The sequence below is a fragment of the Aotus nancymaae genome, unplaced genomic scaffold, assembly GCF_030222135.1.
Source record: "Aotus nancymaae isolate 86718 unplaced genomic scaffold, 86718_ANA_hifiasm-v0.15.2.pri h1tg000049l, whole genome shotgun sequence".
In the NCBI taxonomy this organism is placed as follows: domain Eukaryota; kingdom Metazoa; phylum Chordata; class Mammalia; order Primates; family Aotidae; genus Aotus; species Aotus nancymaae.
Genome location: NW_026988463.1, coordinates 11,572,274 through 11,592,100, shown reverse-complemented (window position 1 = coordinate 11,592,100; position 19,827 = coordinate 11,572,274). Strand labels below are relative to the sequence as shown.

Sequence of the window (19,827 nt, the reverse complement as noted above, 5' to 3'; positions counted from 1 at the left end):
CCCTTTCCCCAACCAACCGCCCTCCCTCCCACGCTTTTAGGACTACACTTCCCAGCGCCCCTTGCAGAGGAGGCGGGCCGCGGGCTGCTTCCGGGGCTGCCTCCTGGTTTTGGACTACATTTCCCATGAGGCATTGCCGCCCCCGTCCTGGATTTCTTCAGTCTCTTCAGCTAGCGCAGTCTCCGCCTGGACTCCACTTCCCGGCAGCGCCCGCGTCGAGGCGGGACGGGGCGGTACGCGCGGCCCGAGGGGCGGGGGCGGCGGGTGGCCGGGGGCTGGCGCGGGGGGGCGGGGGGGGTGCCGCTTCCCTGGGCCTGCCGGGGCGGCCGCCTCCGCTATGCCGCTGCTAGTCGAGGGGCGGCGAGTGCGGCTGCCGCAGTCCGCCGGGGACCTCGTCCGAGCCCACCCGCCTCTGGAGGTGAGCGAGACGCTGCGCGGGGCTTCGGGGCGGGCCCGAGGGGAAGCTGCCGGGCGGGCGAGCGCTCTCCTCACCCCGCCGTTGCTCGCCTCACGCGACACAGACTTGAAACTTTGCGCTGTCGGCGCATTCGGAGACCCGGCAGTCGGCTCGAGTCTTCTCCTTGAGGTCCGGGAGCTTTTGCCTTCTTTAGACTTCAGCGGGCTGCCGCGCTCTCTGACAGGGGAGGGGACCGGGGCCCAGAGAGGTTATGTGACTTGCCCAAGGTCTCACAGCACCGCGGCACGGGGACACGGCGGGACCCCCCATTCCCAGACTGGACGGCTGCAGCCGCCAACCCAGGCTCGGTCCGTTTAGGCAAATCCGGGCGCTCGCCTTCGGGGACCCGCAGCCTCCAGTGAACATTGCTTCGTCCTTGGGTACCCATGAAGCAGAGGGTTATTCCAGGGTGGGCTTCCGAGAACGTTTGGGCCAGGGGGTCTTGGCGAGGACCCCCAGTCCTTCCTCCTCTCTCTACCCTACCCCCGGGGCGTAGGGCGCCGGGTTATTTTTAGCCGGAAGAGAGAGCCCTGGTTTCCCCAGCTGGGCCATGGGACCACGCCCTGATGCACGGGTTTTGTTTTTTCTGCTTTTGTGCTCAAATAGATCTCCGAACTCTTGTCCACGGCTTCTGCAGGGACTGTTGGCAAGGGAGTTCTTAGTGTTTAAAAGAGGCGGGGGGCGGGGGGGGGGGCAAACGTCCTACTTGCCATAGATCCTGTTAAAGAGGAATCAGTTTGTTGATTTGAGTTCCTAGTATCTGTTGGGTCCCGTACTGATCCCTGTCCCTGCCTTCAGAGTGTTTACAGTCTAGAAGGGAGAATGTTTTCTGAAGGAAGAAGGCTCAGATCCTATAAACGGCAAAGTGCCATAAAGAAAAAGCGTCCCCTTCACTTTGAGACGCGAAACACAGGAACCTGACCAAGTGTGTGGGATTGAGGAAGGCGTTTAGAGGTTTCATCTGTCACAGCTGGACCGTTTGTGTTTGCCTGTTTTGTTCTGCATTTGATCTGTCCTCAGAATGTAAGCTTCTTGAAGACAGATAAGAGTGTGTTCACTGTTGTATCCTCAGAGCTTAGGACGGTTCCTGGCATAGAATTGGCGCTCAGTAAAGATGTGTTGCGTAAATGAGGACACAAAATGACCCCTGAACGTGATGTGAAGGATGACAAGGACTTACTGACGGGGAGAAGGCAGACAGATCCATATGATTCTCAGCTTGCATTTTAGGACGACCAACGTCCTGTTGGCCAACATGCACTGAGCTAGGCGTGGTGCCGTGTCACTTTATTCTTGCACTGTGTCACTGCCCTACTGTTAACTAGCGAAGTCAGGCGTAGGACTCACCAAGAAAAAAAATGTCAGCCGCCTGAAGAATTTCGGGGACGCTCTACCTTTACGTCTGTTTGAGAATGTCCGTGATAGAAAGCTAGATGAGTGTCCTGGGCCGCACACTAAGTGTGGAGCGGGGAAATGTGGTGACGTACTGGGGCGGCTCCTCTCGAAGTAAGGTTTTGGCCTATTTAAGAGGACATGTCCTAGAAAGGCTGTGTGTTGGGGACCAATTTGTGTTACAGGAACATTGGAAGTGGGGTGATGACTTTGATTTGCGGCAGTGTAAGTGAAGAAGGATGCCGGCACGAGAAAGATTTGAAAAGGAGAAGAAGGGTGAGGGCATCGCAGCTGGGCGGGCAGGCCGCCCGGGCTCGGCAGGCAGGAGGGGAAGGCCCCAGTGGGCGGGTGGCCTGGCCAGTTTCCCGGGAGCAGCCCGGGTGAGGACGGGAAGCATGAAAAGTAAACCTACAGAGGTGGGTTGTACCCAGACCAAAGGGCTTAGATGGACCTTTCACCTACTTAGCAACAGGGAGAAATTAAGGGTTGGATTATTTATTTTTATTTTTTTTTAGAGACTGAATTTCACTCTATGGCCCAGGCTGGAGTGCGGTGGTGCGATCTCGGCTCACTGCAACCTCTGCCTCCCGGGTTCAGGCAGTTCTCCTGCCTCAGCCTCTCGAGTAGCTGGGAGATTATAGGTGCACACCACCAAGACCGGCTAAGTTTTTTATTTTTAGTAGAGACGGGTTTCACCATGTTGGCCAGGCTGGTCTCAAACTCCTGACCTCAAGTGATCTGCCGGTCTTGGCCTCACAAATAATCCAGGTCAGGCGCAGTGGCTCACACCTGTTATCCCAGCACTTTGGCTTGGATTATTTTTATATAATAAAGCAGGGTGTCCTCTTTGTAGGAAAGCAAAATATAAATGTTACAGAGAAGAAAAATAATGTATGACCACAACCATTCTTTTTTTTTTTTTTTTTTTTTGAGACGGAGTCTCGCTCTTGTTACCCAGGCTGGAGTGCAATGGCGCGATCTCGGCTCACCGCAACCTCCGCCTCCTGGGTTCAGGCAATTCTCCTGCCTCAGCCTCCTGAGTAGCTGGGATTACAGGCACGCGCCACCGTGCCCAGCTAATTTTTTTGTATTAATAGAGACGGGGTTTCACAATGTTGACCGGGATGGTCTCGATCTCTCGACCTCGTGATCCACCCGCCTCGGCCTCCCAAAGTGCTGGGATTACAGGCTTGAGCCACCGCGCCCGGCCCGACCACAACCATTCTTAAGTTTGTTGAAAGTCCTAATGGAGGTTTTTCTTTGTATGTAATTTACTTTTTAAATGATCGCTTACTATATATTGTTTTACAATGTCTTTTTCACGTAATGATGTGTTGTGAGTATGGAGTACCAACAGTTAGAAGTCTATGTGTAGCTATGAGTAGCAAATAACGACAATAACAGTAATACAGTGGAAGCTGCCAGGTACCACAGCAAGAGTTATTGCTATTCCCATTTTACAGATGAGGACTGTCAGGCACAGAGAGGCTGGGAAACCGGCCCCAGGTTCCACATCTTGGGAGTGGCGAAGCCAGGATGGGAACCCTGGGAGTCTGCCCTTGACTCTGGAGCTGCACTGTTTGTACAGTAGCCACCAGCCATGTGGTTACTTTCATTTTAATTAAAATTAAATAAAATTAGATAAAATAAAAAACTCAGTTCCTCGGTTGCACTAGCCACATTTCAAGTGCTGAGGAGACACTGTGGCTACTAATGGGACAGTGAATATAGACGGGGGCCATCCCTGCATAAAGTTCCTTCAGGCAGAGCTGTTTAGAGCCCTCCCTTAGTCACTCTTAACCAGTCACTGGGCACTTAGTAACCAGTCCTGCAACGTCTTGGGTAACATAGTTCCATAGACTCTGCAAGATGCTCGCAACATAGCTTACTTTCTGCTTTTATTTATTTATTTATTTATTTTATTTATTTAGAGACCGTCTTGCTCTGCTGCCGAGGCTGAAGTGCAGTGGCTTGATCTCGGCTCACTGTAACATCTACCTCCTGGGTTCAAGAGATTCTCCTGCCTCAGCCTCCTGAGTATCTGGGATTACAGGTGTGCACCACCACACTCTGCTAATTTTTGTATTTTAAGTAGAGACAGTGTTTCACCATGTTGGTCAGGCTGGTCTTGAATTCCTGACCTCAGGTGATCCTGACCTCAGGTGATCCTGACCTCGGCCTCCCAAAGTGCTGGAATTACAGCGTGAGCCATTGTGCCTGGCCTTGCATTGATTGATTGATTGATTGAGTCTTGCTTTGTGGCCCAGGCTGGAGTGCAGTGGTGTGATCTTGGCTCACTGCAACCTCTGCCCCCAGGTTCAAGCCATTCTCCTGCCTCAGCTTCCCAAGTAGCTGGGACTACAGGCGTGCACCACTATGACCAGCTGTTTTTGTATTTTTTAGTAGAGACGGGGTTTCACTGTATGTTGGCCAGGCTGGTTTAGAACTGCTGACCTCAGGTGATCCTCCTGCCTCTGCCTCCCAAACTGTTGGGATTACAGGTGTGAGCCACTGCACCCAGCCAGTTACTGCTTTTAAACATGAAAGATACTTACTCTGTTTCACCATTATGCACATTCTTTACCCCCATCCCCTTTTTTTAATGTTAGGGTCTCAGTTTGTGCACCAAGCTGGAGTGCAGTGGCGCAGTCATAGCTTACTGCAGCCTCAGACTCCTGGACTCAAGCAGTTGCCCCCCTCAGTCTCTGGAGTAGCTGGGAGTACAGGCACAAGCCACTGCACCTGGCTGATTTTTAAATTATTTTTTGTAGAGAAAGGGTCTGTCTTTGTTGCCCAGACTGGTCTTGAACTCCTCCTGGCCTCAAGCAGCTTGCTCACCTCACCCTCCTAAGGTGTTGGCATGACAGGTATGAGCCACTACACCCAGCCTGATGTGCACATTCTAAGGGTTCTTTATAAACCCCTGTAATTATTCATACAAGTGAAATTGCTGGACTCAGGTTTTTTATTTATTTATTTTTTGAGACGGAGTTTCGCTCTTGTTACCCAGGCTGGAGTGCAATGGTGCAATCTCCGCTCACTGCAACCTCCGTCTCCTGGGTTCAGGCAATTCTCCTGCCTCAGCCTCCCGAGTAGCTGGGATTACAGGCACGCGCCACCATGTCCAGCTAATTTTTTGTATTTTTAGTAGAGACGGGGTTTCACCATGTTGACCAGGATGGTCTCGATCTCTTGACCTCGTGATCCACCTGCCTCGGCCTCCCAAAGTGCTGGGATTACAAGCGTGAGCCACTGCGCCCGGCCTATTTATTTATTTTTTTGAGACGGAGTCTCGCTCTGTTGTCCAGGCTGGAGTGCAGTGGCATGATCTCAGCTCACTGCAGCCCCCACCTCCCAGGTTCAAGCATTTCTCTCCCTCAGCCTTCTGAGTAGCTGGGATTATAGGCACCCGCCACCATGCCCATCTCATTTTTGTATTTTTAGTAGACACAGGGTTTCACCATGTTGGTCAGGCTGGTCTTGAACTCCTGACCTCGTGATCCGCCTGCCTTGGACTCCCAAAGTGCTGGGATTAGATTACAGGCGTGAGCCACGGCGCCCGGCCTGGACTCAAGTTTTTTTAGCAGAAAAATGATGTAACAAAATCGTGTTTTTAAGTAATGATGCTGCCTGTCATCAGGTAGGAAAGACTGGTCAAGGGAGGCAGGGAAGCAGAGATGGGAATGGTGACAGCCCCATTCAGTGAGCCCTCATCTGGGACCAGGCACAGTATATGCCCTCTACAGAATGTCCTCTCAATTAATTCTCAACCAGTCCACAGAAGTGGGCATCACCATGCCCATCCATTTACCAGAGGAGGAACCAGAAGCACAGAGGCCTAGCAGCATGTGCCCAACCTGGGGAATGTCTTGCTCTATATTGTATTGTATTATGTTGCAGTAATTTATTTTATTATTTTTGAGACAGAGTCTTGCTCTGTCGCCCAGGCTGGAGTGCATTGGTGCGATCTCTCCTCACTGCAACCTCTGCTTCCCAGGTTCAAACGATTCTCCTGCCTCAGCCTCCCAAGTAGCTGGGACTACAGGCATGCGCCACCATGCCTAACTAATTTTCGTATTTTTAGTAGAGATGGGGTTTTGCTGTGTTGGCCAGGCTGCTCTCCAACTCCTGACCTCAAGTAATCCTCCTGCCTCGGCCTCCCGAAATGCTGGGATTACAGGCATGAGCCACTGCTCCTGGCCATATTGCAGTAATTTAGATGTAAGACAAGGAAGGACTGAAGTATGGTATGGGAGTGGATTTTTTTTCATTGTTTGGGAAAGAAGGCTTAATTTTGAGAGCTATACCTATTTGTAATTTTTTTTGTTTTTGAGACAGCATCTCTTTATCACCCAGGCTAGAGCGTAGTGGTGCAGTCATAGCTAACTGCAGCCTCCAACTGCTAGGCTCAAGTGATCATTTTGCCTCAGCCTCCTGAGTAATTTGTAAATTTTTTGTAGAGATGGAGTCTCGCTGTATTCCCCAATCTGGTCTTGAGCTCCTGGATTTAAGCTCTCCTCCTGCCTCTGTCTCCCAAAGTGCTGGGATTACAGGCGTGAGCCACTGCATTGGGCTTCATAATTTCTTTTCTTTTTCTTTTTTTTGAGACGGAGTTTCACTCTTGTTGCCCAGGCTGGAGTGCAATGGCAGGATCTCAGCTCAGGTGACCTCAGGTGAGCCGCCTGCCTCGGCCTCTCAAAATGCTGGTATTACAGATGTGAGCCACCACCACCATGCCCAGCTGGGCCTCATAATTTCTTGTATACTATTGTGCTTTACAGTTCACAAATCACTTTCATGCCACTCTCCTGTTTATAAAGGAAGAACTGACAGGACGGCAGGGGTGAGGGTCACATGATCATCCCCTAGGCCACAGGTAGGTGACTGGCTAAGACAGGTCAGCAAGCCACAGCTCATGGTCCAGACCCTGTTTGTGTATAGTCTGTAGGCCAAGATTGGTCTTTATATTTCTCAAAGGTTGAAAACAAAAGAATATTGTGTAACATGTGAAATTGTATTGAAATTAACACTTCAGTGTCACCCATAAAGTTTTTTTTGGATTGCACCCACATTTATATTGTCTGTGGCTGCTTTCACTCCTAACAGCAGAGTTGGGCAATTGCAGTAGAGACTGCAGCCTTGCAGAACCCCAAATATTTACTGTCTGGTATTTTTCAGAAAATCTGCTGACCCCTGGGTTAAGAGAATACTGCCATTGAATAGGAATTGGGAAATAAGGATGAGGGAGTGAAGGAAAAGTTGTTTTCTTTGTTTGTTTTTTAAGCAAATATTAATGTCTAGAGAATATTAGAAGAAAACTGGGGCCGCTTTTATTTCTAAAGTTTATGAATTTATAAAGTAGGACTGTGTGTTTTCCCAAAGAACAGAAGTTTGGCTAAACTCTTTTCATAACTTAAAGCAAAAATTAGCCAAGTCTGGTGGCATGCACCTGTGGTCCCAGCTACTCTGAAGGAGGCTGAGATGGGAGGATTGCTTGAGCCCAGCAGTTTGAGGTTGCAGTGAGTTAAGATCTGGCCACAGCACTTCAGCCTGGGCAACAGAGTGAAACCTTGTCTCTAAAATATAAAAAATAAAGTAGAGGCTGGGCACAGTGGCTCATGCCTCTAATCCTAGCACTTTGGGAGGCTGAAGCAGGAGGATCACCTGAGGCCAGGAGAGAGTTCAAGACCAGCCTGGGCAACACAGGGAGACCCCATCTCTATAAAAAAAAAAAAAATATATATATATATATATATATATATATATATATATATATATATAGTATTTTATATTATATCTATAAAATATATATTTTAATTATATTATATTACAAATATAAATATATTTATATATATTTCTATTTTATATATATATATATATATATATAAATTAGCCAGGTGTGGTGGCTCACACCCGTAGTCCCAACTCCATGGAAGGCTGAGGTGAGAGGTCTGCTTGAGGCCAGAGGCTACAGTGAGCTGTGATCTCGCCGCTGCACTCCAGCCTGGGAGACAGAGTGAGACCCTGTCTCAAGAAAGAAATTAAAAAATAAAAGAGTAAAGCAGCATACTGTTTTAGTTTTCTGGCATTATTTCTGATAATTTTTGCTTTTATTTCTTTGGGAAATCGTAGGAGCTGTGTTGAAGAGAGACATGAGTTTTGGTCTTTGTGAAAGCAGTAATTCATTTCTCACAAATAGCTTTGCTTTTGAGTGGTGACCCAATTGTGAAAATGAGTGTTAAAAATTCGCCTTTGCGCTCTCCCTTCCCTTCCCTCAAAAAACAAAGCAGAAGGTAAGTATTTCAAGAGTAATGAAGAGGGAATTCTGAATTCTCCCCTATGTAATTCTGAATTAAGGTGAGGTGAGAAGTGGAATGAAAATGAGAGGTTTTCACCGGTAGAGGGGTTCTGAGTTTTAGAACAGGCAGTAACACCTATTTCTTACTGACTTCTGGAGCAAACAAGGCTGTCTTGCCAATTGAATTTTACACTGCAGTTCATTTCATCTTTAGTTTGTTTCTTAAATATGGGGCTTGTCTCATTCTCATTGACATCTTGTTTCCAGTTAATGGAAGTTTATCAGCAGAAGAAAATGCCGTGTCAGTAATCGAGCTGATCATTATTATGTTTATAACATCTCTTCTTTTAGCTTAATTATATATATATATTTTTTGAGGCAGGGTCTTGGTCTGTCACCCAGGCAGGAGTGCAGTGCTATAATCATGGCTCACTGCAGCCTCTATCTCTGGCTGCAAGTGATTCTCCCACCTGAGCCTCCAGAGTAGCTGAGACTGCAAGTAAGCACCACCACACCCAGCTAGTTTCTGTATTTTTTGTAGAGACTGAGTCTCCCTTGTTTCCCAGGCTGGTTTAGAACTTATAGGCTCAAGCAGTCCTCCTTCCTTAGCCTCCCCAAGTGTTGAGATTACCGCTGAGCTCCATCACACCCAGCTGCTCTTATGTTTTATTAAGTGAGCGCTAACCTAAATTAGCTCCAGTTATGCGCAATGGCAGGAAGCTGATAGACTTAAGATGCAAAACCGTTCTCCAGTGTAGGCATACATGCATAGGTTCTCTAGACATTTGAGCAATAATTTGTTCATCAAGAAGTTTATTTGTTGCAAGTAAGAAGGAAATTAAGATACATTGTAGTGTTCTATCACTGTAATGCTTTTGACAAAGTTTGTTTACATTAAAAAACCACCTGAGGTCTTGTAAAATTTTTTTTACAGGCTTAGTAAGAGTTTGTACAAATATTCAATTAGATTATTGACACTTCGTATTAACACATCTTTCATAAATTTGCCTTACCCATTTTGTTTTTGTATTCTGATAATAACTATAGGATAGGACATTTAGAGAAGAGAGAAAAGACAACAGCGCCAGTAAATCTTAACTCGTGTTTGCTCTGGCACAGCCCTGGTTGTATTGGTGAAATTTGCTTTCAGTATTTTTCTCTGTGGGTATAAGAATTTAATCATTGTTGTATTAACAGCACATTTATAGCTATTTAAAACATTTTTTATACTTTTCTATCTTGCTTTTCAGTTAGCATTTCAAAACTATTTTTTCTGTAGTTTTCATTTCTTATGACTCTGCAGTTAGTGGCTGTGACTTGGTTCTGTGCATAATCTACTGACCTTTTCCATTCCTGCTCCCAGCTTTTTGCCATTACAAATGACACAGGGGGCCGGGCACCATGGCTCATGCTACAGTCCTAGCACCTTGGGAGGCCAAGGCAGACGGATCACTTGAGGCTGGGAGTTTGGGACCAGCCTGGCCAACATGGTGAAACCCGGTTTCTACTTTAAAAAGCTGGGCATGGTGGTGCACACCTGTAGTCCCTGCTACTGGGGAGACTAAGGCATGAGAATCGCTTGAACCTGGGAGGTGGATGCTATAGTGAGCCAAGGTCACGCCACTGCACTCCAGCCTGGGCGACAGAGCAAGACTCTGTCTCAAAAAATAAAACAAAACAAATTACACAGGGATGAACACATCTTGAATTACTTCCTTAGGACAGATTTCCAGAAGTGAAATAACTAGGTTCGGGACTAAGGAAGGTTTTTGTTTGTTTGTTTGTTTTGTTTTGTTTTAAAAGATGGGGTTTCACCATCATGGCCAGGCTGGTCTTGAACTCCTGACCTCAGGTGATCCACCCACCTCGGCCTCCCAAAGTGCTAGGATTACAGGCGTGAGCCACCGCGCCCGGCCCGAGACTAAGGAAGTTTTTAACTCCTCTTGGTCTTTAAAGAAGGTAAAGAGGAGGCTGGTCACGGTGTCTCACGCCTGTAATCCCGACACTGTGGGAGGCCGAGACAGGTGGATCACTTGAGTCCAGGTGTTTGAGACCAGCCTGGGCAGCATAGGGAGGTCCCATCTCTACAAAAAGTATAAAAATCAGCTGGATGTGGTGGTGTGCGCCTGTATTCCCAGCACTTTGGGAGGCCGGGGCAGGTGGATCGCTTGAGCCCAGGAGTTTTAGACCATCCTGAGCAGCACAGGGAGACCCTGTTGCTAAAAAAAGTATAAAAATCAGCCAGGTGTGGTGGTGCATGCCTGTAGTCCCAGCTACTTGGGAGGCTGAGGTGGGAGGATTGCTTGAGCCTGGGAGGTGGAGGCTGCAGTGAGTTGAAGTTGCATCACTACACTCCAGCTTGGATGACAGAGAGACTGTCTCAAAAAATAGAGGTGATGTGGTTTCAGAGTCACCCACCCTGTATTCCTAGGTAATCTCATTCTCTTTACAACTGTAAAATTTTGTTTTTTTGCTTGTTTTTTGAGATGGAGTCTTGCTCTGTTGCTAAGCTGGAGTGCAGTGGTGTAATCTCAGCTCAATGCAACCTCCACCTCCTGGGTTCAAGCAATTCTTCTGCCTCAGCCTCCTGAGTAGCTAGGACCACAGGCACTTGCCAGCACGCCCGGCTAATTTTTGTATTTTAAGTAGAGATGGGATTTCACCATGTAGGCCAGGATGGTCTCAATCTGTTAACCTCGTGATCCACCCACCTCAGCCTCCCAAAGTGCTGGGATTACAGGCATGAGCCACCGTGCCTGGCCAACTGTAAAATTGTTAAGAGTCTCACACTGTTTAGTAAAGAACTGTGATAGCCCATGTGGTGGCTCACGCCTGTAATTCCAGCACTTGGTGAGGCCTAGACAGGAAGATTGCTTGAGCCCATGAGTTCAAGACCAGCCTGTGCAACATAGTGAGTGTCTGTCTCTTAAAAAAAAAAAAAAAAAAAAAAGTAATAAAGGATTTTTGCATCTCATTTAATAGGTTACTATAACATCTGATTTCATAGGTTAAAAAACCACCCCCCAGAACCTCATCATTTTCTCTGCATTGTTCCCAATGACTGTGGCTGCTGCATTTTTCTTTGAGCCTCTCTGTCCGCTAACACACTCCCAGCACACTAGTGTGCCGCTCACGCAGAGGCCGCTTCGGCTCTCTCCACATCTTCAGTTTTTCCATCCTCACTAATTTACATCACTATTTTATTTTTTTTTTAATTAAACAGGAAAGAGCCAGACTTCTCAGAGGTCAGTCTGTTCAACAAGTGGGACCCCAGGGCCTTCTGTATGTTCAGCAAAGAGAGCTTGCAGTGACCTCCCCAAAGGATGGTAGGTTAGGAAGCAGTGAATTGGGCGTTATCCCAAAAGGCAATTGGATATTTTATTTTATTTCTTTTTTAAACAGGCTCCATCTCCATTCTGGGTTCTGATGATGCCACTACTTGTCACATTGTGGTCCTGAGGCACACAGGTATGATGAGAGAGGTGAAGGAAACCATTACTTAAAGTGGCCCAACCTTTGGGACCATTGAATTTCTCGAGTTAAGTTTCCTGGTGTCTTGTTGGAAACGGACTCTGCTTACGTTTTTTCTGGTCTGCATGGTGTCTCCCTGGTGTCCTGGTCAGAATGGGTTGGCTGGGCAGCACAGCCCTTTCTGTTTTTCCCTACAGGATGTTCAGAGACGAGGCGGTCCGAAGGGACAGGAGTAGAGTCTCGACCTGCTACTGCGCTCGCATCGGGAATAACTTGAGTCCTTTCACCCTTGTTCTTCAGGTAATGGGGCCACCTGCTTGACACATTGTGATGGAACCGACACCAAAGCTGAGGTCCCCTTGATCATGAACTCCATAAAATCCTTTTCCGACCACGCTCAATGTGGAAGGTGAGATCCATGCTGCTCTAATAGGTGAATTGGGATATTTGAACCCTTGCGTAGAGGACGTAGCCGCGGAAGCTATTATGGCAACACAGGATGCCATCACTGCCGTGTCTGTCTCTTTCCCCCGGAGCAGGGCATGGGCACCGGGTCAGCAGTGGTTGAGTGGATGAGTGGATGCTGGGCACAGGCAAGGAGTCCATGCTGGATTTGAGATGGAAGGCTTGACTATGAACTTGACGTCCTTTTGGGAATGTTGAGTTTGAGGTTTTTACTGCGGGTGTGGTAGCTCTTGATGCGGTCATTCCTCCAGTATTTACTTGTTAATTGCTTCCTCTTACCTATACCTTGTAGTTTCCAGGGACATAGCCGTGAAAAGAGTAGACGGAAAGCCTGCCCTAAGGTGTTCGGATTCTGAAGCCGAGAGACAGTACACAAGACAGGGTGTTCAGGGGTGAAGCAGGCTGTGGAGAAAACAAGGCCAGGGAGATGTGGGAACTGCTAGGGGGTAAGGCATGTGTTTTTTCTTTTTTGTTGTTGTTGAGATAGGGTCTCACTCTGTCGCCCTGGCTGGAACGCAGTTGTGCAATCTCAGCTCACTGCTGCCTCGACTTCCCAGGCTCCGATGATTGTCCCACCTCAGCCTCCCAACTAGCTGAGACCACAGGTGTGTGCCACCATGCCCAGCTAGTGTTTTGTATTTTTTATAAAGACAGAGTTTTGCCATCTTGCCCAGTCTGGTCTCAAACTCTTGGGCTCAAGTGATCCTCCCAGCTGAGGGCGGCGTTTTTAAATTCCAGCAGGTTGGTAGTTTCACCATGGATTGCTGGATAAGAAGCAGCCGCCAGCCTGGCTGTCCCGCAGCACCTCATCCTCTCTTCTCACAGTAAAGTATTCGCTGCCTCCATTTGACAGAGGCAGGCGCTGAGGCTCAGCGTGCTGGAGCACACAGCTAGCTAAGTGGAGGCTGAGGACACAGGCCTGCTGTCCAGACTTGTGTTCACACACCTGTCCCCTCTGCTTTCTCTGCCACTGTGTAGATGTGGCAGGCATTGCTCTCATTTTATTTGAAGTCTAAGCCAGCCATTGAGTGAACTATGCCCATCATATACAAGGGCTTAGAATCCCAAGAGGCAAAAGAGGAAAAAGAAAGAGTTCTCTGGGAGAGTTTTGTTAGTGCAATACCGATCGATTCTTAAATGCCACGTCTGCGGTCCATGCCACGGCTGGGCTAGCTTCATGGCCATGTGACCCATGCAGGCCCAAAATGGCATTTTCATTTTCCTATCATCTTGGCCCCCACAGGGGGACATAATGCCATTATGTTGCCACACACTCCACTCCTTGGTTCTAAGAACATGCTTGTCACCTTTTCCTGGTCTGCTGTAGAACAGCCATGCTTGCTTCAGGAGTCAGAGGCAAACCTGGTGGCCCTGTTGCCAGCAGAGCCATCATGGTCACAGCCCTCTTTACTACTTGGGAGTTTATCATGAGGCCACTTGAGGCAGTGCCCTATATCGGGTACATGCAGGGTCCTGGCTCATCCCTTAGGAAGATTTTTTGTCCCAGAAGGCAGTGTAAAGTCTGGCAGTGCTTTTCCAAGCATGAATTCCCCCGGTTGACAGGGGCTGTGGAAAGGGGGTTGGTAGATGAGTATGGGAAACACTGGGCTCCACAGACATAGTTGGAGTGTTTTCAATCGCAGGACGTATCAGAGCTTCACTGTGCTAATGGCAGTGGAACTCTTCTAAGGAGGGCTTCCAACAGGCAAGATGGCCCTGTCTTTTTTTTTTTTTTTTCCAATTTTTTTTCTCAGAACCACCCCCAATTTTTTTTTTTTTTTTTTGGAGACAGAGTGTTGCTCTGTTGCCCAGGCTGGAGTGCAGTGATGCATTCTTGACTCATTGCAACCTCTGCCTCCTGGGTTCAAGTGATTCTTCTGCCTTAGCTTCCCAAGTAGCTGGGATTACAGGTACCTGTCACCATGCCCAGCTAATTCCTCCTCCCCCAGAAGGAGTCTTGCTCTGTGGCCCAGAGCTGAAGTGCAATGGCACAGTATCGGCCTACTGCAACCTCCCACCTCCCGGGTTCAATTAATTCTCCTGCCTCAGCCACTCGAGTAGCTAGGATTACAGGTGTGCACCGCCGTGCCTGGCTAATTTTTGTATTTTTAGTAGAGATGGGGTTTCACCATGTTGGCCAGGGTGATGTCAAACTCCTGACCTTGTGATCCACCTGTCTCAGCCTCCCAAACTGCTGAGGTTACAGGCGTGAGCTACTGCACCCAGCCTAATTTTTGTAGCTTTAGTAGGGATGAGGTTTCACCATGTTGGCCTGGCTGGTCTCGAACTCCTGACCTTAAGTGATCTGCCTGCCTCGGCCTCCTAAAATGCTAGGATTATAGGCATGAGCCACCATACCTGGCCCCAAACTTTTGTTTTAACTTTATGAACACAGTTTCCCCGTCTCATGAGGCTAGTGGGAAACAACAATTTAGGAAAATCAGGTGTAGTGGTTCGTAAGCATGCATCTCTGTAAAATGGAGCTGATTATCCCCCTCTACCGAGTTATGGTGGACATTAGGAGACGGCACCTGTGAAATGTCTACTTAACAGCAGGCCCCTCCCATTGTCTTACTCTACTTGCTCCCAAGCAGGACACCAAGAGGTGGGTTTTGGCAGTGTCCTGCTTTGGGTAGGTGAGTGACGTGGCCAGCCTCTTCTTTCTTTTTTGAGACAGAGTCTCTGTCGCCCAGGCAGTGGTGACTGCAGTGGTGAGATCTCAGCTCACTGCAACCTCTACCTCCCAGGTCCAAGTGATTCTTCTGCCTCAGTCTCCCGAGCAGCTGGGATTACAGGCACATGCCACCAGGGCTGGCTGAGTTTTTTTGTATATTTAGTAGAGTCAGGGTTTCACCACATTGGCCAGGCTAGTTTCGAACTCTTTACCCCAGGTGATCCACCCACCTCAGCCTCCCAAAGTGCTAAATTAAAGTTGTGAGCCACCACACCCGTCCTGTGCTCGTACTCTTCTAGAGCGGAGCTCCTCACTGCTGCATGGAGGCGGCATCACGTTTGTGTTTAGATACGGATCCTTTCAGTCATTGGGGCCCTCGGGCAGGGTCCCCGGAAACTTCCTATTGGCCTTGGTAGCATGCTGCAGATACCTTATGCGGTGGCACGCAGACGAGCTGGAAGCCCTGCTGTAGAACAAGGGCTCACGGAAGCTGAGAGTGAAAGTTCAAAGCGAGACCAGCCCATGCGCTGGTGTCTTGTTCTGGCCTCTGACCCCTGTCCCATCTCTTTGCCAGGCTGGAAGTGCACCTTGTGGGAGGCTTCAATGACGACAGGCAGTTGTCACAAAAACTCACTCATCAACTTCTTAGTAAGTTCACTGGTTTTTTTCCCCCATATTGGACACAAATTTGTACCTGCTTTTGCTTGGGTTAAAAATCCCAACTGGTTCTAAACCTAGAGGACACATCCACTTGGAGCAGCGCAGAGAAACAGACTGGCCCAGCTTGGAATTTCACAGACGGAATAGCATGGTGCTCATTTGTAGGGGGTAAGGGTAGCAGGGGTAGGGACAAGACTTTCTACTAAAATAGCAGTGGACACATTCCAAAATCCTAAGTGCTCTGAACTGTGTGAAAACAGAAACACCCTCCCTTCTAGCAAAAATGTCTTTTAATCTGCAGAAAAGTAAAATACCGATACCATTTTGCCCTATTAGCAATTTTTTTTTGAAACGTAGTCTTGATCTGTCACCCACACTGCAGTGCAGTGGTGTGATCTCGGCTCACTGCAACCTCCGCCTCCCAAGTTCAAGCAGTTCTCCTGCCTCAGCCTCCCGAGTAGGTGGGATTACCGGCACTCACCACTATGCCTGGTTAATTTTTGTATTTTTTTTTTTCCTTTTTTTGAGACAGAGTCTCACTCTGTTGCCCAGGCTGGAGTGCAGTGGCACGATCTCAGCTCACTGCAACCTCCACCTCTTGGGTTCAAGCGATTTTCCTGCCTCAGCCTCCCGAGTAGCTGGGAACAGGCACGTGCCACTAGGCCTGGCTAATTTTTTTGTACTTTGAGTAGAGAAGACAGGTTTCACTGTGCTAGCCCGGATGCTCTCGATCTCCTGACCTTGTGAGCTGCCTGTCTCAGCCTCCCAAAGTGCAGGGATTATAGGCGTGTGCCACTGCGCCCAGCCTATTTTTGTATTTTTAGTAGAGACGGGGTTTCACCATCTTGGCCAGGCTGGTCTTGAACTCCTGACCTCAGGTGATCTTCCTGCCTCAGGTCCCAAAGTACTGGGATTACAGACGTGAGTCACTGTACCCTGCCTAAATTAGCAAATATTTTCAAAAAATAAAGATGACATTGTTCTGTGTTGACTAACCACCAGGCCATGAGGTAGGCTTACTCATACAATGGTACAGCCTGTCCAGAAAGCAATTTGGCATCATGACTTAACTCTCTCCTCCCCACCCCACCCCCCTGCCGGAGATAGAGTTGCACTCCGTCGCCCAGGCTAGAGTGCAGTGGCTCAGTCTCAGTTCACTGTAACCTCCGCCTCCTGGGTTAAAGCAGTTCTTCTGCCGCAGCCTCCTGAGTAGCTGGGATTACAAGCACAGGCCACCACAGCTGACTAATTTTTTTTTATTTTCAGTAGAGATGGGGTTTCACTATGTTGGCCAGGCCGGTTTTGAACTCCTGACCTTAGGTGATCCACCTGCCTTGGCCTCCCAAAGTGCTGGGATTACAGGCATGAGCAACCACAACCAGCCAACTTAACTCTTAAAAAAGGTTTATACCTGGCTGGGTGCAGTGGCCATAATCCCAGCACTTTGGGAGGCCAAGGCAGGTGGATCCTAAGGTCAGGAGTTCAAGACCAGCCTGGCCAACATAGTGAAACCCTACCTCTACTGAAAATACAAAAACTAGCTGCGTGTGGTGGTGCATGCCTGTAATCCCAGCTACTTGGGAGGCTGAGGCAGGAGAATCGCTTGAACCCAGGAAGCGGAGGTTGCAGTGAGCTGAGATGGTGCCACTGCACTCCAGCCTGGATGACAGAGGCGAGACTCCATCTTAAAAAAAAAAAAAAGTTCATATACTTTGACCCAGTAATTCCCCTTGTGGAAATATATGCTAATAATCTGAAACGTGCATAGAGATTTATACCTGAAGATGAGCAGAACATTATTTACAACAGGAAATCTGATGTTAATAGAACAGTAATTATGTAGTCACTAAAAAATAACACACATGAAGGTGTGAATTACATGGGAAAATACCTATGCACAAGAAATCAGGATGTAAAATTGTCAGCTGGGCTTGGTGGCGCATGCATGCCTGTAATCCCAGCACTTTGGGAGGCCAAGGTGGGTGGATCCCTGGAGGCCACGAGTTTGAGACCAGCCTGGCCAACATGGTGAAACCCCGTCTCTACTAAAAATAGAAAAGTTAGCCAGGCATGGTGGCACACGCCTGTAATCCCAATTACTTGGAAGGCTGAGGCAGAAGAATCGCTTGAACCTGGGAGGTGGAGATTGCAGTGAGCCGAGATGGCACCGCTGCACTCCAGCCTGGGCAAAAGAGCGAGACTCCATGTTTTTTTTTTTTTTTTTTTTGAGATGGAGTTTCGCTCTTTTTACCCAGGCTGGGGTGCAATGGTGCGATCTCGGCTCACCGCAACCTCCGCCTCCCGGGTTCAAGCAATTCTCCTGCCTCGGCCTCCCGAGTAGCTGGGACCACAGGCGCGTGCCACCATGCCCAGCTAATTTTTGTATTTTTAGTAGAGACGGGGTTTCACCTTGTTGACCAGGATGGTCTCGATCTCTTGACCTCGTGATCCACCCGCCTTGGCCTCCCAAAGTGCTGGGATTATAGGCGTGAGCCACCGCGCCCGGCCCATGTTTTTTTTTTTTTTTTTTTTTTTTTTTTTAAAAAAAGGGTATAACATTGTCTCTGTGGTCAGCTCTGCTGAGCATGGAAAAATTTGGATGTAACATTGTCTCTGTGGTCAGCTGTGCTAAGCATGGAAAAATATGGAAGAAAATTAAGTATTAACAGTGCTAGGATTATGGATGTTGAAAACTGACTTATGTTCTCCTGTATTTTTCAAATCTGTTACAGAGGCCAGATTTTTGTTTTTACAACTCCGATAATCAGGAAAACAGGTTACTTAGGAGAAAAGTAAAAATCTTACGAATCCATGGGTCCCTGCAAAACTCTCAGAATGAAGAGAAAAATGGGAAGGCTCAGCCCTGGCTCCTTGGGGCCTGAGGCTGAATGTGGCCATCTTGTGGCGGTCAGGGTTCCGTGGTGGTCAGGGTTCTGCAGCATCAGCTCCCTCGGGTCTGGCCCCAGAGGCTGGGCTGTGGCTGCTTGGGCGTGGGCATGGGGGTGTGGGAGAGTGCACTCAGCTGGCTGCTGTCCCTCCCTGTCCTTGGCTTGCTCAGCAGTTTGTTCTGGTAACTAGAGGAACTTTGCTGATATCCAGTCTTACTCATTGTAGGTGAATTTGACAGGCAAGAAGATGACATTCACTTAGTGACATTATGTGTGACAGGTAAGTTCTGCTATTTATCCCAAAGCGAAGCTGTGCGTTTCAGGACCATTTTGCCCCCAGCCTTGCAGCGGGACCAAGCACCGGCACACACTGCTGTCACTGCTTGGCCAGCGTCTGTTCCAGCTCTTGCTGTGGTGGAATGGCCGTTGCCACACTGCCCAGCCTCAGTTCCAATGCGGCCCTCTCAAGTGTGCCTCGTCTCCCAGGAAGGAGGGCACTGGATCTCACAGCTGCCACCTGTGTGGCAGATGGGGTGCACGGAGAAGGTGGGGTGGGATTAGCGACCTATTCTGCATGTGCCAGTTTGTTCAGTATAAACCTACCCGCCTTGGGGCAGGGCAGGGAAACAGGGTCACAGTCCCTTTCATTTTCTGGGATTTTCCTCCCTTTCTGCAGCATCAGCTCCTTTCTGCAGTGAGGGGTTCCTCCTTGGCCTTTATCATACAAAATAAACATAATTGTTTGGTATTTGTTTAAAAAGTATATCTTAAACATTTTTATTTTGTAGAATTAAATGACCGGGAAGAAAACGAAAACCACTTTCCAATAATATATGGCATTGGTAAGTAGTGTGCATCTTTGTGGGTTGGAGGCTTGGTCACATGTGCAGTTAAATCTAATTCAGCAAACCACTGCTGTCAGGATGGGACAGCCTTGGGTTCAGATCCCAGCTCCTCTGAACACGTGCTGTGAGACCTTGGGCAAGTAGCTTAACTTCTCTAAGCTTTACCTACAAAATGGAGATAATGTTCATGTCTTAAGACTTTGAAGAAGCAGCGTGGTAGCAAATATAGCATAGGCCAGGCCCATCCTTCCCAGGACCTGGGGAGCACCTGGCCTCTGTTTCCTCCTCTCCCCAGCACGTCAGGCAGGTGTGCTTGTCTCCTGCCAGTGCTCTGGGGGAGGGAGGCAGGCACTGGAATCTTTTTATATATCCGGAACTGAGGAAAGTTTTGCTCGAGAACAGAAGTTGTCCAAAGTGTGAAACTATCATGCTGAAGAAAACCTAGAACCATCCTCCCTGCTTGACAGCTCCAGGACTCCTGTGGAAAAGGCATGAGATTGGCTGTATTTCAGAGGCCTTCTGCTGTATCGGTGATATTTATTTAGCAGGTGGTAGGTACACAGGTGTTCACTGTCTTACTCTCTTTAACTTCGTGTATAAAATATGAAATTGTGATAACAGTTCACCCACCTACCCCTGGCCATACACCAGTAGGGCTGACCAGAGAGGTTTTGCTA

General features: G+C 48.3%; 1 protein-coding gene across 4 annotated transcripts in view; it reads left to right on the top strand.

Annotated features, from left to right (window-relative positions):
- The first annotated feature begins 229 nt into the window (after nucleotides 1-229).
- The window catches only part of NTAN1 (N-terminal asparagine amidase), a 38,941-nt gene continuing 19,343 nt past the window's right edge, over nucleotides 230-19,827 (top strand). Inside the window, exons 1-7 of one of the 4 annotated variants that reach the window (XM_012477434.2) lie at nucleotides 230-418; nucleotides 11,371-11,473; nucleotides 11,550-11,615; nucleotides 11,919-12,027; nucleotides 15,332-15,405; nucleotides 18,532-18,585; nucleotides 19,094-19,147. In XM_012477434.2, the coding sequence (XP_012332857.1) occupies nucleotides 338-418; nucleotides 11,371-11,473; nucleotides 11,550-11,615; nucleotides 11,919-12,027; nucleotides 15,332-15,405; nucleotides 18,532-18,585; nucleotides 19,094-19,147 (541 nt within the window). In that variant the 5' untranslated portion in view covers nucleotides 230-337. The remainder of the gene's footprint in view (nucleotides 419-11,370; nucleotides 11,474-11,549; nucleotides 11,616-11,918; nucleotides 12,028-15,331; nucleotides 15,406-18,531; nucleotides 18,586-19,093; nucleotides 19,148-19,827) is intronic. The other 3 variants (XM_012477435.3, XM_064362478.1, XM_012477436.2) reach the window with 3 other exon arrangements.